Genomic DNA, 23,100 nt, shown 5'->3' with positions numbered 1-23,100 from the left:
GTATAATGCTGGCAGGGAGTCTTGCTGATCGAGTTGGCACCAACCTCCAAGAAGAGTTGAGGGAGGTGACATTGCAGGAAGTTGGGGCTGGAGATTTCCAAAAAAAGGGGGGACATCAAGTTCTCTGGGATGCTTTGGGTGTAGATTGTCCTGGTTGAGGTGTGTGTGTGGGGGAAGGTTGCCCCCTCCTAGCCTCTGAGTTTATTAATGCCTTAATTTCAGAACTGCAACTTTTCCCTCCAGAGTTCCCAGGCCCTAACATGCCATAGCGTGCCCCCCCCCCCCCGTAAATGTCCCAACTCCTCTATGAATCTGCTTGTATGCAGCCAGGCCTCCCGTCAGTCAAGCTCTGGGACTGCCATTGTTAGCACTAGGAGCCTGGGGGAGCCGGCCCTTGGAGACTGTCCATGTCAGCCAGCTCTTCTCCAGGACTCCTGGGTTCTCAGGGTGGGCAAACCTGCCATGCACTATCCAGGTGTATCTGGCACATTTATAGCCTGCCCCTCCATGCTGCAGGGAGCTTAGAAGGACATGCGTGGCCTCATGTTATCACAACAACCCTGTGAAGTAGGTTGGGCTGGGGGGCTGTGACTTCATGGCTGACGGGGGATTTGAACCCTAATCTCCCCATTCTTAGGCTGATGCTTGAATGACACCCCACCGCAAGGGCTGTGTGCAATTGGCTCTTGATTTGGTTTCCAGTGGCTCTCCTGGGGGTGGGGGGAGAGAAGGGATAAGCAGCAAAGGTTTCGTTCATCATAAGCTCTGAAATTTTAACTATGATTCACTGTGAATAGGACTGGGGGGGGCAGGGGAAATAAATCAGCTCTATTGACCTGATTTATGGGTCGCTGAGGGACAGACCACAATAAGGGTACAAAACACATTAGCCAAACACAGGGGGGAGCTGGGCGGGTGGGGAAGGGATCCGGCAGGGAGGGGATAAACGACGGAGCCCGATTGAGAGGCATTTGTGTCTTCTGCGAGGTTTGTGCTGCAGGCCCCTCCCTCCAGCTTCTTCCCAGGGGCTGCCATTCTGTCTGGCTGCCTGCCCAGCTGCCTGCCAACCTCCCCTTCCCAGCTATGGTGCAGCCGCATGCCCAGCTGGGGAGGGGAAGGCTCCGGGGGTGGCCTAGCATGCCCTCCTCTCTGCAGAGTCATGAAATGCATTCTGGCTGGGACGCATGCCCGGCTCGCCTGCCGCTGTCAACCCCTTTCCCTGATTGCAACCAGAACTCCCCCTCCCCAAAAAAAAATCAGGTCCATAAAAACATGAAACTTCTACCCAGTCAGGCTCCTGGTCTCTCAGGGTCAATTCTGTCTACTCAGACTGGCAGCAGCTCCCCAGGGTCTCAGGCAGAAAGAAGGTCTTTCACCTCACCTCCAGTGTGGTGTAGTGGTTAAGAGCGGTGGTTTGGAGCAGTGGAGTCTGATCTGGAGAACAGGGTTTGATTCCCCACTCCTCCACAAGAGCGGCAGAGGCTAATCTGGTGGGCTGGATTTGTTTCCCCACTCCTACACGTGAAACCAGCTGGGTGTCCTTGGGCTAGTCACACTCTCTCAGCCCCACCTACCTCCCAGGGTGTCTGTTGTGGGGAGGAGGAGGGAAGGAGATTGTAAGCCAGTTTGAGTCTCCCTTAAGTGGTAGAGAAAGTCGGCATATAAAAACCAACTCTTCTTCTTCCAGCTGGAGATGCCAGGGATCGAACCTGGGACCTTCAGCATGCAAAGCAGAGGCTCTTCCACTGAGCCACAGCCCCTTCTCAAAATCGCCACATCACATGAGCACATGAAGCTGCCTTATCATCAGGCCATCAATCCATCAAAGTCAGTGTTGCCCACTCAGACTGGCAGCAGCTCTCTGGGGTCTCAGGCAGAGGTCTTTCCCATCACCTACTGCCTGGCCCTTTTAACTGGAGATTGAACCCCTGGGACTTTCCGCATGCCAAGCGGGGGCTCTTCCACTGAGCCACAGCCCCTTCCCCCCCAGCAAACCCTTGGTCTATCAAGGTCAGTATTGTCTACTCATACTGGCTCTCCAGGGCCTCAGGTAGAAACCCACCAGAGGCGAAGCCCATCCTAAGTATCAACACGACATGTTAGGTTTGCCAACTCTGGGTTGGGAAAATCTTGGAGATTTGGGGGCAGTGTCTGTGGAAGGTGGGATTTGGGGAAGAGAAGAGCCTCAGCAGGGTACAATTCGATAGAGTCCATCCTCCAAAGTAGCCATTTTCTCCAGGGGAACTGGTCTCTCTGGTTTGGAGATCAGTTGGAATTCCGGGATACTTGCCGGCCCCAACTGGGAGGTTGTCAACCCTGTTAAACGATGCAAAATTTACATGGTGGGAACCTGTTGACAAGCAACATATAATATGAATCCTACACAGTGGTATAGTCTACAGTCCCTAACCCTTTACGCCAGCATCTTTCTGGAAAATATGCATGGTACAAATAATTAGCAAAAGAGAGTTCTCTCTCTCTCTCTCTCTCTCTCTCTCTCTCTCTCTCTCTCTCTCTCTCTCTCTCACACACACACACACACACACACACACACACACACACACACACACATTCTCGCCTTTGGCTCCTGTCCCAGATGCTTTTGTGAATGGAGACTGGAGGCACAGAATGTTCCCAGCCCAGCGGGCCAAGCTGCATCTTTCCCGGGCCAGGCAGGCAGGCAGGCAGGGGCGAGCTGAGACCTTTCATTTATTACTTAAAAATGTACACTCTGCCCTCTCATCGCAATATCTTTCCGAGTTTACGGGAAAAAATTAGAGTTGCCACCTTTAATTCCTCCCCCCATCCCATCAGGCTAGCTGTGCCTGTACAGCTTCCCCGGGGACAATGCAGAGGGCGTGGTTGCCAACTCTGGGTAGGGAAATTCCTGGGGATTTGGAGGGGGTGGAGCCTGGAGAGGCCGGGTTTGAGGGGCCAGGGATCTCAGTGGGGTACAGTGCCCCAGAGGCCACCCTCCAAAGCAGCCATTTTCTCCAGGGGAAATTATCTCTGTCGTCTAGAGACGAGAGAGATCTCCGGGCCCCACCTGGAGGATGACAACTGTAGCAGAGGGGCCACTTCTACCACCAGAGGGTGGGGGGCATTGCAGCCTGTTGCCCTGCGATGAAAAATGCAGAGCCCCTTTGCAAGGGGCAGGCAGGTGGCAATTCCTGCACTGGAGACAGAAGGGGAATCCTTGCAGGAAGCAACCGGAGTCTGTGGACGAGTCCTAAACCTTTAGTGTGGGTTGGGAAATTCCTGGAGACTTGGGGGAGGAGCCTGGGGAGGGGAGAGTTGGGGGGTAGAAGTAGGGTTGCCAGCTCCATGTTGGGAAAAACCTGGAGATTTTTGGGGTGGAGCCTGTGGAGGCTGGGGTTTGGAGAGGGGAGGAACTTCAATGCCATAGAGTCCAATATCCAAAGTGGCCATTTTCTCCAGGTCAACTGATCTCTATTGGCTGGAGATCAGTCTTAATAGCAGGAGATCTCCAGTTAGTACCTGGAGGGTAGCTAGAGAAGGCAAACACCAATACTATGGGGCTAGGCTGTATAAAGTAATAGTATGAGGCTCTCAATGCTTATCAAAATGCTATATTATACTTGTTACAAACATGTGGTTAATACGTACAGAGTGTCCAAAATTATACAATTCTATACAGTGTGACAACTAAGACAATACAAAACATAAAGACAGAGAAACGAAGTAGCTATATCTCTTTGCTACAATAGTATCAAAATGAATTATATTTCAGTCGCCAGGGAGTGGGTCTTTTGTACGCCACATTTCCCGCTCTCGACCTCAGATCAGACGAGGTGACCCGCTGGATTTAAGCATATTAGTTAGCGGAGGAAAAGAAACTAACCAGGATTCCCTCAGTAACAGTGAGTTAACAGGGAAGAGCCCAGTGCCAAATCCCCGCCCCGCGGTGGGGCGCAGGAAATGTGGCGTACGGGAGACCCGCTCCCCGGTGACGCTCTCGTGGCCATTTTTTTCAATATGCTTCCTTCCATGTTCCCTTGAAGAAGTTGATGATTGAAACAAAATTTATAAAAGAAAAGACTGAAATATAATTCATTTTGATACTATTGTAGCAAAGAGATATGGCTACTTCGTTTCTCTGTCTTTATGTTTTGTATTGTCTTAGTTGTCACACTGTATAGAATTGTATAATTTTGGACACTCTGTACGTATTAACCACATGTTTGTAACAAGTATAATATAGCATTTTGATAAGCATTGAGAGCCTCATACTATTGCTTTATACAACAGTACCTGGAGGGTGGCAACCCTAGGTAGAAGGAGCTCAGCAGGACAAAATACCCTAGACTCCACCATCCATAGCAGCCATTTTCTCCAGAGGAACGTATCTCCGTAGCCTGGAGATGAGTAGTAATTCCAGGAAAACTCCATCCTGGCCCCACCTGGACTCCGGCAATCCTCCACATCTCTGTAGCCAGGGCTGGGTCCAGGGGTCTTGTCAGCCCAAAGATGCGACCCCCCCCCCATCTTCTCCTGGGCCTGGCCAGGCCCAAGATTGGAAGCCAGTCACCTCCAAGCCTTCTCTTGTGTGTGTGTGTGGGAGGTCTTGGCTCTTCCAGCATGGTGTAGTGGTTAAGAGCGGTGGTTTGGAGCAGTGGAAGCTAATCTGGTGAACCGGTTTTGTTCCCCCACTCCTACATGTGAAGCCAGCTGGGTGACCTTGGACTAGTCACAGCTCTCCCAGCCCCACCTACCTCACAGGGTGTCTGTTGTGGGGAGGGGAAGGTGATTGTAAGCCGGTTTGATTCCTCCTTAAGTGGTAGAGAAAGTCGGCATATAAAAAATAAATTCTTCTTCCTTCTTCACCAGTTGTGAATTTCCTGCATTGTGCAGGGGGTTGGACTAGATGACCCTGGTGGTCCCTTCCAGCTCTATGATTCTATCACCCACAGCTCAGCAAACAATCACTCCGCACACACACAATCAATGCTTGTGAGACCACAGACAATTCCCCCCTAACAGGCCTGCTGGTGGCACATGCCATGAAGGACCTGGTGGGTGAGGGTACTGCCGCTTCCACAGCACAGCTGCAACTCAACACCCCCCTGCCCTCCCCATTAAATGGGGCTTCTGGCTCACAAGGAGTTAACTCCCCCCATGTGGTCCACTAATCCCGCTCCAAGGACAGAGGAAGAGCAGAAGCCTCAGCAGCAGTAGCAGCTTATGGGATTTTCCAGAGGGTGGGGTGGGATTATCTAGCCTGTGCCTGGGGGGGGGGGGTGCACTGTCGCCCCCAGTATGACTTGTGCAGCCATGGCCTCCCACGGGTCTATAAATACCTCCTTTCCTTTGGTCACCTCACAGCTTCCTCCTCTGCACACAGGAAGGGGGGAACGAAATGGGAAACATGGATGAGTAGGTGCAGGTTTTTTTGGGGGGGGGATCATCCTGGGATGGAGCTTTAACAGTTACTGTTTGACTTCCAGGGCCTGGGAAATTCAGAGCTGCTTTTTGCCAAGTCCGGGTTAGCAAGCGTCGGGGGCTTACTTATGTCTTTCCAAAAAAACAAATGTTTATTTTCTCCTCCACAGGTTGAGAACGGAATGGAAAGATGTAGTGAGCAGAGGGGGCCCGAGCCCACAAGGGAATCAGCCCAACCCTCCCAAGTCCTCCCCCACTAGGGGAGCCACCTGTGGACTTCCCTCCTCCCTTTGTGCTTCTCTTAGGCTTGCCTTTGACTTGTTAAATTGTGGAACTCCCTGCCCCAGGATATGGTGATGGCTGCCAACTTGGAAGGCTTTAAGAGGGGAGTGGACATATTCATGGAGAAGAGGGCTATCCATGGCTACTAGTCAAAATGGATACTAGTCATGATGCTTACCTATTTTCTCCAGGATCAGAGGAACATGCCTATTATATCAGGTGCTGTGGAACACAGGCAGGACAATGCTGCTGCAGTCGTCTTGTTGTGTCTTGGTCTGATCCAGCAGGGCCTTTCTTATGTTCCTGTAGGGTTGCCAGCCTCCAGGTGGGGCCTATAATTATCCTGGAATTACAACTGATCTCCAGGGGAGGGACTTCAGGAGGGTTCAAATGCCATAGAGTCCACCTTCCAAGCATTCATTTTCTCCAGGGGAACTGATCTCTATTGCCTGGAAATAAATTGTAATAGCAGGAGATCTCCAGGCCTTACCTGGAGGTTGGCAACCCTAGCTAACAGGGAAGAGGAGTAATCGTGTGTTTGGGGTGTGTGTGAGCTTGCCCCGGTGCTCAAATGCAATTCCAAAGTCTGACCCCATTAATGGGGGAGGACATCTGTAGCAACTGGGTTCAGGTGAGAAGGTGCTCTTTTGCCGCTCAGATCTGGGGTCTCCCATTTGGAAAGGTCAGCTGCAAAGATCGACCCCAACCTTTCTGCACCGGCCCCCCATACAGGAGAATGAGAAGATGGACTGGAGAGGAGGTAGGGTTGCCCACTGGGAAACTCCTGGAGATTTGGGGATACAGCCTGAGCAGTGCCCCAAACTTCAAAGCAGCCATTTTCTCCAGGGGAACTGCTGTCTGCAACCAGGAGATCAGGTATAATTCCAGGAGACCTCCAGGCCCCACCTGGAGATTGGCAATCCAATTAAATCTGCCCTCTCTTTGAATTGGCTTGCAGAGCCAGTTTTCTACTTGGGGGAAGGTTCTACCTTAAAGAAGCCCCTCCCTTCTGTCCTCACTGACAGAGAAGTGGGTCAGAGCGGGTGGCAAAGGCCCTCTGGGGTGCTCTCTAGTGTGGACTGGGCACCTGCCAAGTATGGACCAGGCCCAGCTCCTCCACGAAACCCGCTTCAAGGTCACCCAAAGGGCGTGAAGGAAAATCTGCGGGTGAGTCGCTGCCCCAATTGCTGGAGGAACTTGGACCAGCCCCAGGGCTAGGGGGGCGGCACTCATTCCCCTCTCCCTGCATCCCCCCTGCCCACGTCATGCCAATCTTTGTACATTCATATTGAGGATGTCTCAACTCAGTCCCCCCACCTCAAAAATCCCTTGGTCTTGGTGTGCGGGCAGCCCTTCCAGACACTGCATACCTGCCCCCCTTTGGGCAGGAGGAGAAAGGGGAAGGCAGAGCGCTGGCAAGCGACCCCTGGCAGGACCCTCTCCCATTCAACCCCCCTCCCCTTTGCATTTCCCATTCATTAAGTCCTGTTCTTTCCCCCTTGAATGGATGCAGCTAAAATGGAGCCTGTGGGACTCCCCAGTGCAATGCTGCCCCCTGCTGGTACACCAACGATATTGCCGTTCTCTCTTCAAGAAGGAAATGAAGGACCCAAAAATTGGTCCTCCAGAGCTCTTCATGGGGCCGGATGATGTTATGTTTGCTCGTCTCCGCTAAAGTCTGCTCTGCATAGTCAGTGCCCAAGAATCTTGTAGTTTGGCTGCAGCAGCTGACCACAGCCATCCTCCTGCCCTTAAAATTATCAGTGCCTACAACAGCCCAAGAAATTGGCTGGCCATGTTATTAGGAGTCAGTGGTCAGAACTGAGAGGGTCCCCTGGAACATTTCATGGGACTTGAACCCAAGTCTTTGTCTGATAGTAACCACTCTAGCACGCTATCACCTGAGAATGAGTGTGGTGTGAGAGTTGGACTAGCATCTGGGAGGTTCGAATCCCCACTGCCATAGAAACTCACTAGGTGACCTCAGGCCAGTCACATGCCCAGCCTAACCTACCTCACAGGGTTGTTGTGAGGATAAAAGGGAAGAGAGAACAGAAGTTGCATTGGGGAGACAAGCAGGGTATGGAGGAGGGAAGTTCTAGTTCCCATGCTCTCACAGGGCAGGGCAAAGGATGCCACTGCATATTATTCCTGGGAACTACTGAGAGCCTTACACCCTGCCTCGCCGAACAGAAGGGGCCGGGCCCCACTGCCCAGTTCCTGAACCCAGGGACAAAGCAAAACTTCCCAAGTCCACCGCAGGAGAGCTCCACCGCTATCCCCTTCCCCGCAATGCCTCTCCCAGAAACTTTTCAAAAATGTTAGGGGGGGAAATCAATTTTATTTAATATAAAAAGGGGTTTGGGGAGAAGCTACAAAGAAAACCCCGCATACAAAAAACAGAAAACAGTAACTGAAGGGGGGGGTATACAAAAGCAGTGAGGAATCCAAAGGCATTTAATGAAATATTGGGCGGGGGGGAGACCACAAAAAAAATCCTTACTTCATTGGGTGTCGGAAAGGGGGATGCACTAGACTTTTTTTCCTTGATGGGGAAAGATGTTACAAAAGAAGAGAGGATTTGGATCCCCACAGAAAGAAGTCGAGCGGAAAAAGCAAGCCAGCTTCCACAAGCAGAACATAAAGTTCAAAATCCTAGCTGGGATCCGGCAATGCATGAGCAGAAATGCAAATGGCCTTAGTACGCTTACACTTGTATCTGGCTAAATACAAAGTGCTCCCCCCCCCCCGATATTATAATGTCCAGAAACTGTTTGCACAAAATCTTACACAACTGGGAGAATACAGTACTTCAGATTTAGCACAGCTCAAGAAGTTGGGGGTAGTTTTGGAGCTGGCGCTGTAATGCCCTTCTTTTGAGACAGGTGGGGGGCCCCCAGGGTAGAAAGACAGGCCAGGAAAGGAGGTGGGAGAAAGAAGGTGGGGGAAAAGAAGGGCCCCCGGTCATCCGGGGGAGCAGCTCTAGCCGGAACCCCCTGCCTCTTCCTTCAGAAGAAGTCTCTTCCCGCTGCATGGCGAAGGCACGCTGCCCCGTTTGCGAGTCTTCTGTGGGCTGGACAAGAAAAGAGAAGGAGAAATGGCTTTTACGGAAGAAGGGTCTTTCCCACACGTGTGACTCAACACAGCGAGCCCGGCTATGTCCCGCCAGAGCAAAGTCATTGGGGAGAAAAGCCATCCCTGGATGTGGGCGAACCAAACCTGCACGGGTACATCCACCAAAGATACCCTCCCCCCAAAATGACACAGACTTCTCAGCGCGAGGGAGGGGCCAGATCTTCACTCACCCTTTGCTTAGCTTGTGGCTCTCGTGAGCATCTTTAAACTCCAATGCTTCGTTCATCTTCTTAAACCAGAGGTAGCGCTCCCGCCCCCGGATCTAGGACGGAAGAGGGGAGAAGACCCCCTGGCTCAATGGTGGGGAGGCACCCAGGTCCACCTATGCCCTCACATCCCCTCTGGAAGCACAGACATTCGTGGGGTCCTTCAAGCACCACACCAAACGGTTAGGAGTCCTCACGCCTGCTCTGGGGAGGGAGCTGGACTCTGACCCCATCTTGCTCCGTCATCCTGGCGCCAGGCTGCCAAGCCCTGCCTGGACTCCAGCGCTTCCCTTTGACCTCCCTGCCTGACCTCAACCTTTCTGCAAGCAACCCCTGCTCTCCAGAGAGAGAAAAGAAAGCTCTAATTGCCAGCCAAACAGGCAGCCACTGAACCTCAAACAACCGGCCAATGCAGACGAAACAGCCTCACCTCAAGGACGTGAACTTCTTCTGCACTGTTGGAGGTCCCTGCAGTGTGCTTCTTCTCAGGCCCGTTCTCTGCTGGAGAGAGAACACCGAAGCCAGCCTTGCTGGATGCAGCCCCCTGGGGGGTCACCCCGGGGCCCCAAAGAACAGGTTTCCCCCCCCAGCCCTAGAAGCTGGTAAAGCAGGGTGGCCGGAGGTGACAGGATGGGGCCTGAAGCGCCCCGTCCCAACCCGCAGCTGCGAGATGCGCACGTTTGTGTTCAGTTGCACAAAGAAGGGCTTTCTTTGTTCTGAATCTGCAGCACTCAAAACTGCGAGTATTGTCAGAGAAAGACAGAAAGGAATCCGTTCGTTTCTCCACGCGGTGCAGAGTATCGTAAGCCTCCATCGTCAAGCAGACACGAACCCTCCTGTCAACATGCTTCCCGCAACCAAAGTCCCGCAATCCTCTTCTAGTCATCTTGCTGCCAACCCTCCCCCTGTCCACTTGGGCTCGTTTTACAGCCCAGGGGTCCCCTGGGAGCACCATGGGGGCAGCCAGCACCTTTCCTGGCACCCGCCAAGTATTTTTAGAAAGTGGGCAGGGCAGGATGAGGTTTTTGTCCAGCAAGGTGACTGGAGATTTGATTAGCTCTGCGGATTGTTAGAAATGTTGCTCTGGCAGCAGCTGCCATCACAACATACAGATTTTCACCATGTGACTGAATTCAAGCCGTGGCAGCCATTCTGGTGGCTGGCTCCGCCTCCTGTGGCAGCCATTCTTGTGGCCATGCCCACTACACAGCGTCAGAAATTCCCAAGTTGCCTGCGGGCTCAAAAAGGTTGGGGACCCTGCTCCAGCCTCCGCCTTCTCTCTAGAACCCAACCCCACGCCTTTCTCCTTGCCCCCCGACTGTCTGAGCACCCACCCTGTTCGCCAAGCGCCACACAATCCGGGACCCTCATAGACCCACATCCCCAAAGATTACCCTTTTTGGACCGTTCACCACGAAGAGCAGCTTTGTGTACGTTTTCTTCCTCTGTCTTGCGGTCCCGACCAGGACAGGCGCAAACGCGGACTTCAAAGCAGCGTCGGCCAAGAGGATGCCCTCTGATGGGGATGGGCGCGTGTGCAGAAACAGGTGCATTCCTTAACATGTTGTAGAACACATAAACTCCAGGCCCCCTCCCCAAAACGTCTGTCCCGTTCAGGAGTACATGGATGAGTCATGACAATACACGGAGTGACCTGGAGGATCCTCTAGCTCCCCTTTTGGGGTGGGCACTGCCCTCCTCCTGGAGCCCCCATGGGAACAGCCTCTCCCATGGGACTTCAGTTATTAAAAATGTATATCCTGCCTTTGCTCGTGGTTCAAGGTGGCTTACAACAATAGTTAAAAACAAAATAAAATCGCAACCCGCAAATCTCCCCCAGCGTGTTGTAGTGGTTAAGAGCGGTGGAGTCTGATCTGAGAACTGGGTTTAATTCCCCACTCCTCCACATGCCAGCTGGGTGACCTTGGGCTAGTCACACTCTCTCAGCCCCACCTTCCTCACAGGGTGTCTGTTGTGGGGAGGGAAAAGGAAAGGTGATTCTGCCTTAAGTGGTAGAGAAAGTTGGCATATAAAAACCAGCTCTTCTTCTTCCCCCTGAAAAGATGCCTCCCATTCAAAACCCCTCAAAACCCCTGGAAAACAGGTAGGACTTGCTGCGCCTCCTGAAGATCTCCAAGGAGGGGACCCCCCACCTCTTCAGGAAGCCTGTTCCAAAAAGCCGGAGCCATGATGGAAAAGGCCCCGCCTCTGGTCGATGCCAGACGGGCCACCCTGGGTGGTGGGAGAGCCAACCGAGGGCTGCTTGATGACCATAGTTGGCGCACAGCGACATACAGGAGATGGGTTAGACTTCCTGCACACCTCTGTGAAACATGAACCAGGTTTATCCCACCAAAGCATCGCCAGGTGCAGACACCAACCCCCTCCTATAAGCAGGGCTCAGAGTCCCTGCCCAGCGTTTGCTCCATACTTAGCCCACCCATTTCCTCCCCAGAAAATGTAGGAACCTTGGCCCCCTACGCTCTCCCCCCCCCCGCCCCAAAACATCACCAGGAGACAGGGACTCACTGTTGAGATTCCAGAGTAATGATGGTGAGGATGGGGCGCCGGTTCATGCCCCCCATGCAGGAACTGTTGCACATGAAGTTGTACAGGATGGTGCTGCAGGCCGACCCAACCTGCAGGGCAAAAAAGGAGCTGAGCAGACCTGGAGGCCAAAGCTTCAGAGGGCTGGAAACGCCGGCAGAAAATGGGGCCAACAAAAAACTGTGCGCAAAAACAGCGCCCCCCCCCCCCCGCAGATCATATAAATGGATCACTTAGCCCTCAAGAGACAAATAGATGCACAAAGGACTCTGAGGACTGGCACTGAGGGAGACTGCCTCTGAACATGGAGGCGCCACGCACCCATCCTCCATAAATTTTTCCAGCCCCACTTAAAATGTTCTAAACTAGTAATCCTCTCCTGTGGCAGTGAGGTCCACAAGTTAAACTTGCAAGGGTAGGAAAGAAATCAGGAAGTGGAAGGAGTTTCAGGGGTTGGGAACTGTCGGGGCCCAGAGCAGAAAACCTCATTTATACCCCAGCTTTCTTCCATTGTGAGTTCCGGGCAGTTTACTCCGGGATCATCCGGGCACTGACCAGACCCAGGTTGGCTGGGCACCCACAGGCCAGCATCCTGGCTTGTCCATTAACCCTCTGGATCAGGGATCCCCAACGTGGTGCTTGTGGGTGCCAGCCGACACCTTTCCTGGTGACTGCCAGGTGCTTTTAGAAAGTGGGTGGAGCTAGGAGGGGCTTTTCCTGGCAAGGCTTCTGAGTTAGAGCAGTTCCTCAGTGGAACAGGCTTCCTCAGGAGGTGGCAAGCGCTCCTTCCCTGGAAGTTTTTAAGCAGAGGCTACACGACCATCTGTCAGCAATGCTGATTCTGTGACCTTAGGCAGATTGTGAGAGGGAGGGCACCTTGGCCATCTTCTGGGCATGGAGTAGGGGTCACGGGGTGGTGGTGGGGGGAGGAAGTTGTGAGTTTCCTGCATTGTGCAGGGGGTTGGACTAGATGACCCTGGTGGTCCCTTCCAACTCTATGATTCTATGAGTGGCTTTGCAGATATTTAAAATTTGCTTTGGCAGCAGCTGCCAACAAAGCGCAAGGATCTTCACTGGGTGACTGAAGGGAAGTTGTGGCAGCCATTTTGTGGCTGGCTCCACCTCCTGAGGCAGCCATTTTGTGGCAGCCATTTCGTTGCTCTGACACCCTGTGTCAGTATTTTAAAGGTGCCCGCGCACTCGAAAAGGTTGGGGGGCCCTGCCCTGGATGATGAGAAGCGAAAGACACAGAAATGAATGCAAACCCTCCATTCCCTGAAAAGTGGAGCCTCGCATGCTTAAATAAGAACATAAGAAAGGCCCTGCTGGATCAGACCAAGGTCCAGCAGTCTGTTCACACAGTGGCCAACCAGGTGCCTCTAGGAAGCCCACAAGCAAGACCACGGCAGCAGCACTGTCCTGCCTGTGATCCACAGCACCTAAGATAACAGGCCTGCTCCTCTGATCCTGGAGAGAATAGGTATGCATCGTGACTAGTAGCCATGGATAGCCCTCTCCTCCATGAACATGCCCACTCCCCTCTTCAAGCCTTCCAAGTTGGCAGCCACCACCACATCCTGGGGCAGGGAGTTCCACCATTTAACTCTGCATTGTGTGAAGAAATACTTCCTTTTATCAGTTCTGAATTTCTCACCCTCCAGCTTCAGCAGGTGACCCCACGTTCTGGTATCATGGGAGAGGGAGAAAAGCTTCTCCCTGCCCACTCTCTCCACACCATGCATGCTTCTTGCACCAGAGAAAGGCTGTGCTGCACAGTACCTCCAGATCCAACCTACGGGGGGCAGGGCTGGGGGGGGGGCAATTTCCCACGCCTGTACAAAGACACTGGCCAGATACCACAATGTGGTTTCTCATAACAGCTGTTACAAAAGGGAAAAACGTACTTCTCCCACCCACCCCCCTACCTGGGGCGTCTCATAAGGAACGACGACGCTGTGGCGCTTGGAGTCCTTGTCAGAGTAGTACTGGGCGCTTTTGTTCCCTTCTACGCGGATCAGATGCTCGGCAGGGACCCCGTCTGCCAGAAGACACAACCGGGGGTGGGGGAGAGAGGGAGGGGGGTATACGTAGAACTTCATTCCATCAGATCTGCCAACCTATTTCTGAGTCGAGACTCAGAAGTCATTCTAAGAGCGTATCTTCTGGACATGCGCAGAGGGCTTGTTCTGCAGCCAGCAAGTAACCATAACTGAATCCATGGACTCCCACCTACCCTATTGGACGCAACTTGGTTTACTTTTTTGAGTCATCTATAAGACTAGGGAGGTGGTGAGCCTCCCCCCCCTCTGGTTGTCTTCAAGCAGCAGCTGGACAAGCACTTGCCAGGAGTGCTTTAGGGCGGCTGACCCTGCATTGAGCAGGGGGTTGGACTAGATGCCTCTATGGCCCTTTCCAACCCTATGATTCTATGAACTGTCCTGGGGCACCCTAGGATAGATTGGGGGGGGCATCCAGGTCTGTTGCCATCCCCTAATCGTGGTACTCTCTAATACAGTTCATGCCAGAAGTGTGCATGCATGTGGAGAAATGTGCGAAGGACCCTGGTGTGGGCAGGGGAGGGGGCATGAACGGATACCCTCCATTGCACCAAAGCTCAGCTCAAGGACACAAAACATAATGCCCCTAAGCATGTGCAGAGTGCCTTACTTTCACCACCAAAGACCCTCAACCAGAAATCTGGGACTGGATGGGGGTAGTGAATACAGCTCCAGGCTTTACTGTTCCCCCCCCAAGACGTTTTGCAGTGCCGTCTGGGATCTGTTGCCCCTTTACTGGCCGCAAGAGCCTGTGCAAAGCGCCCACTCACCATCGCTGTATTCCGGTGCGCGCTCGTGGTGCGGACAGCGCTTCACCACCTCGGCCACGTGCTCTGACTTCTTGTAGACAGCCATGGCCCGAATGACAGCACCAGGAGGTGGGAAAGAAGACACCTTCACCAGGACGGGGCAGGTCTTCCCCAGCTGACAGAACAGCTTGTTGAGATCTTGTGAGTACTGCAGGGAACGGGGAGGAGAGGAGGGTCAAGCCGTCTGTGGGGTCCCTGGCAGGCCCCATCAAGAACCCAGGCATCCTGCCCCCACCCCCACCCCCAGTCAACGCAACTTCCCGAGAATATCTAGCAGCTCTTGACCCTTTTAAAGTACTTGGGGAAAAACCCCAGGTATCCCCCCCACTTCCAAGCCTTGCCTCCATTCCCCAAATAAAAGTCCCCCCAAAGACAGGGAGCGAAAGCTCACAGCCCCACACCACCCACCCACCCACTCCCAAGTTCATGCAAAGCCATGTATCGAACAATGCCACAAGCACTAACCTCTATTTCCAACCACTGAGAAAACAAGGGATTTAATTGGGGGGAGCATGGCCAACTGAGCGGCTCACCCCTCATTTTAAACCCCCCCACCAACAGGTTTAAACCCCTTTGAGATCAGAACTAGAGCATCGCGGATGAAGGAAAGGCCGGAGCATGTTCGGGCTTGCCTAGGAAGGAGGAGGGGCGAAGAGGGGATGGGGGATTCAGCTCCAACGGAGACCCTCTCTGTCCCTCCTCAAAGGGCAGCAACCTTTTTTTTAATTACGTAGAGCATGTCCTGAAGACCCAGAAATGCAAGATATAAAAGGCAGGTGGGACCACCCCACACCACAGAGCTCCAAAAAGTGGGGGTGCTGGAGGGCAGCGAGAATCGGCGGACCCAGCCAGCAGAATGGTAAGGGGGGGCAGCTTCCTTGCAAGCGGATCTGGGGCAGCTCAGAGGGGTGAAAGCTGCGAAAGGGGGGGGGGGAAGTGCAGATAAATGTCCCTGGAAGGGAAAGGATTAAGAAGGATCTCTCCCTCCTCCCACCCACCCCAATTCACGCTGCATCTCCGTTGCCGCTTTGTTACTGGCAGCCGCAATATAACATGCGAACGGGGAAAAGTACAGAACAGTTATCATTTTCACACGCTGTCCTGAGCTTTTCAGTTCTGCTCGTTTTGTTCCTGATTTGTTCCCTTTATGTAATTGATGCAAAAATGTCAAATACCACATAGATCTTGAAGACGAACGTTGAGCCCAAAGAAAAGACGAAAGGGTGCAAAAATTATAGCCCACAGACTCAATTTGGCATCAGAGACAAAAATCAAAGCACGCTTTTCGAGTTGGGGTTGCAGAATTTAGAACCCTATTTATTGGAGTGGGGGGAGGGTTAAATGAGAGGGGTTCCCACAGCATCTCTGTGGGGGCTCTCCGAACACTGAAAGAGGACCAGGACTCTCTGGGGCCCTGGAACATGATGGTTAAGAAGCCGAGCTCCCAACCACGAGCTCCATGCTTCAGACCCCATTTGGCTGACATAGGTCCATAAACGTCCAACTGGGGGTTCTGAGAAAATTGGGGTTGGAAGTTAATGAGCAATGTAAAGACCATTTGGAGTCTGCAACTCTGTTGCTTCTCTGTGCGAGTCACTGCCCCACCAGCCTTGCAAGGGACTTAACTGTTGTTCCACAGAGCTGCATCAGGTGTGGCTCGATCACTGCAAAGGAGGGGCTGTCGCCGTTGCATCTCTGCAGGTATCACTGTGCTGTCAGCTAGCTTCCTTCCAGTCAAGCAACTCTTCAGGACAGTGACTCAGGCAGGAATGCAGTAGGCAGGCTCTTATAAGGTAGACCACCCTTGCTTTCAGGCTCCAGCTTTCTGGGGGAGGGGGTTAAGGGTAGACTATGGCTCAGCTGTCTGCAGTTTGGCCAATCCACTTCTTTCCCTCTCATGCACCCTGCCTGCAATGTCTAATACTGCTGACCTACCTTACAGGGCTCTTGTGATTACCGTGAAGGCCTCTAAATATTCTAAAGTTTACGATGTTGCTTAATTTCTTTAAAAAGAAAACCGAATTTTCTGTCCGGTCTGAACATGTGTCTGGGCTGGACGACGTCACACTACAGGTGGGGCTGCCGTGGCCAACCATTTCTCCCTACCGCTGCCCCCCGCAGTCATGTAGGACACTAACATGTCCCAGAAAGATTCTGCTGGAATTGTTTTCCCCGGCGGGCTAGATCAGAGGTCCTCAACATCTTGCCCAATGCCCACAGAGTCTAACACCTTTCCAGGTGCCCACCACCAGTGTTTTTAGGGAACGGGCAGGGCCAGGTGGGGCTTTTGCCCAGCAAGGTTTTTGATGGGCTGTGCAATTTTTAAAAACATTGCTTTGGCAGCAGCTGTCACCACAGCACAGGGATCTGCACCGTGGGACTGAAGGTTGGCTGTGGAAGCCATTTTGTGGCTGCGCCCACCCACCATTTTCTATCAGAATTCAAAAGGAGCCCCCAGGCATCCTGCCCCCACCCCCAGTCAATGCAACTTCCCGAGAATATCTAGCAGCTCTTGACCCTTTTAAAGTACTTGGGCTAGATTTCTACCTAAACACAGCAGGGTTGTCAGTCATCCCCCCCCCCCCACCAAGTGGGGTAGATTTCTGGGCTAGATTTCTACCTAAACACAGCAGGGTTGTCAGTCATCCCCCCACACCAAGTGGTACAGCCACGACATAGGTTTCCTTTCCCAAATGTGCTCCAGCCCAGAATACAAACGCACTGTGTGAATGTCTGATAGCCCCTCCCCAGATACAATTTTTCCAGGAATCCTTTCCTGGGACAAAAGCTGCCTAAGGCAACTCCACTGTTAAACCAAACCCCCAATCTCCCCCCACACACACACACTCCTTACGGTGGAGGTGACAGACTTGGCCGTTCCCGATTGCTCGAATGCCAGCTCAAAACAGTGGTCACCGGCATAGTCTTCGGTGGAGGGAACGGTGGAGGAGGTGGTGCAATTAGCTGCATCTGGGGCAGGGGCCCCCTCACTACCTTCCCCTGCCCCCCAGGTGCCCTCTTCCAGGGCAAAGCTCAGATCTGGAAGTTCTCCCGGGGACTGCAACTCTAAGTTCATATCCAGTCCTAGGCTCTGGTTCTAAATGAAAGAGAGAAAAAAAGAAATTACACATTTCTCCCAAACTGAATAGAACACATGAACACATGAAGCTGCCTTATACTGAATCAGACCCTCAGCCCATCAAAGTCGGTATTGTCTACTCAGATCGGCAGCGGCCCTCCAGGGTCTCAGGCAGAAAAGGGTCTTTCACATCACCTACTTGCCTGGTCCCTTTAACTGGAGATGCCAGGGATTGAACCTGGGACCTTCTGCATGCCAAGCAGATGCTCCACCACTGAGCCACGGCCCCTCCCACTTCCGCATGCACATGATCTTATGCAACACCTAGCGCTTCCCTCCCTATATTTATTTATTTCATTTATACCCCACCTTTCTCCCCCATGCAAACCCGAGGTGGCTCACCTATTCTCTCCAGTTTATCCTCACCACAACCCTGTGAGGTAGGTTAGACTAAGGGTATGTGGCTCGCCCAAGGTCACTCATTATGGTATCCAGAAAATAGTTGCAAAAGATCATGTGTAAGTGGAAACGCAAACGGGGATACAGTAAGTTTGCGCGAGCGACCCCTGCCATCATCTTCTTGCGTTCCTGCTAAAGTGCTCTAGCGCAATCCAACCCACACATTTCTAAGCCCATCTTAGGAGCTAGAAACTTGGCTTGATTTTTAAATGGGAGTTACAGATACGCAGGATTTGAATGGAATACACAAGCAGCCCTCCTAGTGGGTTATATCAAAAAGGGGTTTTTTCTGGGGGTATTGTGGTTGCCCTAAGGATTCTCCATGGAAGCGCCCCTCCCCAATCCCTGCCCACCCGGCACCTTCCATCACTCACCAGCAACATATCGCTGTCCTGCATCGTGTTCCATAACTCAAAAAATGTCTCACTGTTCTGCTCCATCTCCTCCATCAAACAGCCTGGGAGGAAGGGAGAGATTCAGAACCCCACATAATTCAAGCATGTACAAAGGGCACTGGTTTTTCCAAAGAACCCCTTGCCCTCAATTTCACTACAGGGGCCCTGTTACAAATACCAGCCCCCTTCCTCGTATCTGTTTTATGGTCAGGGTCTCCATCCTCAGTACATTTTCAGAGAGTCTTGCGACGTCTTAAAGACCCACACAAAGTCTCCTCCCCCATCCCTTTGCCAGCCTTTAAGGTTTACTACAAATAAACAGCATAAGCCAAAAGGTGCAATGTATGTATATATCAAAAAGTATCACAACCACAAAGCGTATGTAAATAACACATATTCACAGACAGAGCAATACACAAATATCCATCACATATTATAGAAATATTAAGACTCACACATGGTGTTTTCTTAATCTCTTGCAGGATATGAACAATGAATACATCACAAAAGAAAGGTAAGTGGAAGAATAGTAGTCCATATGGCCTAAAGCTTGTATTTTATTCTTTTCCTTTTCCAAAGGAGAAAACTTTGGAAGGGAAGAAGGGAAGAGAAGACGGCCTGCCAGCCTCTTTTAAAGAAGGTTTCACATTGCTCAGAATGAGCTACGCTTTTTCAATTCAACATAGTATTCTTATATACTCATCATATAGTCAGAGTCATATCGTTACTGCTTCCATCCAGGTGAAGTAAATCACTTACTTATCCTCTCTTCTTTGAAGTTTTCTCCTTCTCTAGGCTCCATCCCCAAATCTCCAGGGGTTTCCCAACCCAGAGCTGGCAACCCTAAGGGGAGAGGAAGTTTTAAATGCCCCATTACTTTCCCAGGAAGTTTGCATTTCAAATAAATGCCAATTAAGCACATTTTTTCATTTAAAATAACACACTGCATGTATGCATATTTTAATATTTTATAATTAATTGCATCTCCCCCAAAAAAGTTCTGTTTTCTGCACACGAACTCGTGAAGCTGCCTTATACTGAATCAGACCCTTGGTCCATCGAAGTCAGTAGTCTACTCAGCGGCTCTCCAGTGTCTCAGGCAGGGGTCTTTCACATCACCTACTGCCTAGTCCCTTTAACTGGAGATGCTGGGGATTGAACCTGGGGCCTTCTGCATGCAAAGCAGATGCTCAACCACTGAGCAATGACCCATCCCCATGAAGCTGCCTTATACTGAATCAGACCCTTGGTCCATCAAAGTCAGTATTGTCTACTCAGACCGGCAGCGGCTCTCCAGGGTCTCAGGCAGGGGTCTTTTACATCTCCTTCCTGCCTAGTCCCTTTAACTGGAGATGCTGGGGATTGAACCTGGGGCCTTCTGCATGCAAAGCAGATGCTCAACCACTGAGCAATGACCCATCCCCATGAAGCTGCCTTATACTGAATCAGACCCTTGGTCCATCAAAGTCAGTATTGTCTACTCAGACCGGCAGCGGCTCTCCAGGGTCTCAGGCAGGGGTCTTTTACATCTCCTTCCTGCCTAGTCCCTTTAACTGGAGATGCTGGGGATTGAACCTGGGGCCTTCTGCATGCAAAGCAGATGCTCAACCACTGAGCAATGACCCATCCCCATGAAGCTGCCTTATACTGAATCAGACCCTTGGTCCATCAAAGTCAGTATTGTCTACTCAGACCGGCAGCGGCTCTCCAGGGTCTCAGGCAGGGGTCTTTTACATCTCCTTCCTGCCTAGTCCCTTTAACTGGAGATGCTGGGGATTGAACCTGGGGCCTTCTGCATGCAAAGCAGATGCTCAACCACTGAGCAATGACCCATCCCCATGAAGCTGCCTTATACTGAATCAGCCCCTTGGTCCATCAAAGTCAGTATTGTCTACTCAGACTGGCAGCGGCTCTCCAGGGTCTCAGGCAGAAGTCTTTCACATCGCTTACTTGCCCAGTCCCTCTAACTCACTGGTTTCCAACCAGGGGTCCGTGGACCCCCAGGGGTCCGCGAGAACTAAATTAAGGTCCACGAAACAAAGTTATAAACCCATAATAAATTAATATTTTCAATTATAAGTTCTCTATTATAAAAATATATATTCAAATATTATTCTAAGTTTAATGTTTCACTAACAGTTATGATTAAAGTTTATTTTCAAATTCTCGGAATTTTTATTTTGAACCTTGGGGTCCCTGCACCGAACAAAAAGGTCCTAGTGGTCCCTGGTCAAAGAAAGGTTGGGAACCACTGCTCTAACTGGAGATGCTGCCAGGGATTGAACCAGGGACTAGCAGCTTGCCAAGCAGATGCTCTAGCGCTGAGCCACAGCCCCTCCCCCAAACCCCCCACCCCCGACGGCAGGGCAATCAACAGGTGCTCCGCCTACAATAACACGCCTCTTTTGCAAGCCCCCCCTTCCGCCCCCAAAACGTTTTGCAGCCTCCGGGGAAAGAGAATCGACTGGCCCGGGCCATACCATTCTACACGGCGGGGGTACCCTTTGGTCAGAAAGCGCCCCCCCCCTGGCTTTACCTCTCCCCCACCCCAATACCGAGACATTTAATCCAATCATTGCTGCAGGAATTCCAGACTCCTCCCCCCTTATTTCCTTGCAATGGTTTAAACGAAGACCAAAACCAAGGCGGACTGTACCACTCCCGCTCGAGCATGGGGGGGGGGAGAGGAATAGCGGGGTAAGGCCAGGACAGAGTTAACTCTTGAATTGCCAACCAGGGGGTTGTTCCCTCGGTGCGGGCGGCCCTCGCAGGTCTCGGATCCGCTCCCCCCCCCGGTCATTCAAGAAGGAAGGCACAGCAATTGGGGGGGTGGGTTGTTCTCGCAGCCATCGAGATACTGTTTTAAAACCCTGGGTGGAAAACTACTTCGGCAGGCGTTGGGGGGGGGGGTAACTACTCCGCAGTTATTCCGCTTGCAGCGAGTTTGTGCAACTGACATAAGACATTAAACCAAAGGAGGGGCGGGGCGGAGGAGGAAAACAATTTCTTACTCCCCTCCCCCCGCCAAGAGTAAGATGTCACTCCAAGAACAATAAAAAAAACTTACTGGGGGGGGAGGGAAAGAGCAAGTGGGTCGCCAGGCCGGCTGCAGAAGTCAAAGGCGGGGGAGCATCCTTTTTGCAACGCCCCCCCATGAACCTCCACCGCCCCTGCCCGAAGCATCTCTCTCGGGGGGGGGGGGGAGGGAGGGTCCCGATCCCCTGTCGATGGGCGCCTGCGAAAATCAGACACCCTCCCCCCCCCCGCAGGCACTGACATTCCCCCACTGGGAAAAGTGGGGGGAGAAACTCTCCCTCGCTGTCGGCTGCGATCCTGCACCCTCCTCCCGAGGAGACCCGCACAGGGTCGGCCCCGATCCTCCTCTGAATCCCTCCCGCCACCCACCCACCCACCCACCCGATCCTTGGGGCCCCCGCCGCCTTTTTTCTCAATGGGACTCCGCGGAGCAGAGAGACTGGCCTGGGGGGGTGGATAGATGGATATGGGGGGGGGCTCACCTTCCTTGCAAGCACCTGCGGGGCAGGGACCCTCTGGCGGACCTGCCTGCCTCTCCGGCGCCGCCTCCCCCTGCGAATGGGCGCCGCGAGGCCGCCGCCGAGATGCAAAAACACGCGCCGGGGATTCCCCAGCTCCGTTCCCGGGGACGCAGCTCTCGCGAGGCCAGCCGCCAGAAGCCCCGCCGGCCATCTTTGGAGAGGGCAGATGGGCCGGGCGGGCAAGGAGGGATGCGCTGCAGCTCTGGAAAAGGTGGCTCCACCTGTGGAACTTCCACCTGCCGGGCCCGCCGGCTGCAGAAACCCTGGGCGGGAGCGGAGAGGGGATCTCCCCTTGAGAAATTGGCCGCTTTGGCCATTGGACTCTATGCCATTGAAGTCCCTCCCCTCTCCAAACCCCACCCTCCTCAGGCCCCGCCCCCAAAATCTCAACGAGGGACCTGGCAGCCCTATTCCAACATCACCCAAACAGGTGTTTCTGGGACAGAAGCTGGGCACGAAGAGGGACGCTTCCACTTGCTCTTATTCCCCCAGCTATCAGTTTTCAGGGGTATACTGCCTCTATACTTGGAGGTTCGGTTGAGCTGATGTAGCTAACATCCATGGGTCGTTCTGTTCCACGCATCACACAGCTCTGAGTTCCACAGGTTAACTTTGCGTGCGGTGGGCTTTCTTTTGGAAGTCCCTGCCAGTTGCCCCAGCAGAAGGGTCCCTGCCTCTCTGGCTTTTTGTTTAAGTGCATGAGGGAGGGGAGGGAACTGGTCCCGGGCAGAACATGAAGTTTGGCCAGGGGGTGGGGAAGAGGCGTTCTGACTTGCTCCTGGAATGCAGAGGCAGAACCGATTTGCCCACACAAGCGGGTGTCCGGGGAGGGGAATGGCACAGCGGAGGATGAAGCTCACAAAACAACTTTTAGGTGACTCATGCCTCTTGCTGCCAGGTACTTCCCTGGCTCCCCTGCTGAAGAACGCAAGAGGAGCCCTGCAGGATCAGACCAAAGTCCACCTGGCCCAGGATCCTGTCTCCAACAGAGGACAGCTGGTTGAGTACTCACAGGGCACTGAGGCTACTGCCTTTTCCCCGATGGTTCCCCTCCCCGGCATCAGGTATCTGCCTGTGACAATGGAAGTTCCATTTAGACATCATGGCTCAAGCCGTCGATTCGTTCTACCTTCGGTGGATTTGTCTGAATCCCTTTGAAAACCATAATTGTACA

General features: G+C 52.7%; 1 protein-coding gene across 1 annotated transcript; it reads right to left on the bottom strand.

Annotated features, from left to right (window-relative positions):
• Window positions 1-8,664: 8,664 nt before the first annotated feature.
• TP53 (tumor protein p53) lies at window positions 8,665-22,077 on the bottom strand. Its single transcript, XM_056863622.1, has 10 exons — window positions 21,888-22,077; window positions 18,349-18,431; window positions 17,291-17,533; window positions 14,398-14,584; window positions 13,496-13,608; window positions 11,553-11,662; window positions 10,414-10,539; window positions 9,454-9,532; window positions 8,988-9,079; window positions 8,665-8,755 (listed from the first exon to the last, which is right to left on the bottom strand). Exons 1-10 carry the CDS (start codon window positions 22,075-22,077, stop codon window positions 8,665-8,667), a joined length of 1,314 nt encoding a protein of 437 aa, XP_056719600.1.
• Between the last annotated feature and the right edge of the window lie 1,023 nt (window positions 22,078-23,100).

The sequence above is a fragment of the Euleptes europaea genome, chromosome 18 (genome assembly GCF_029931775.1).
Source record: "Euleptes europaea isolate rEulEur1 chromosome 18, rEulEur1.hap1, whole genome shotgun sequence".
Taxonomy (NCBI): Eukaryota; Metazoa; Chordata; class Lepidosauria; order Squamata; family Sphaerodactylidae; genus Euleptes; species Euleptes europaea.
The sequence above is the reverse complement of the archived record's forward strand: the minus strand, read 5'-3'. Positions and strand labels throughout refer to the sequence as shown.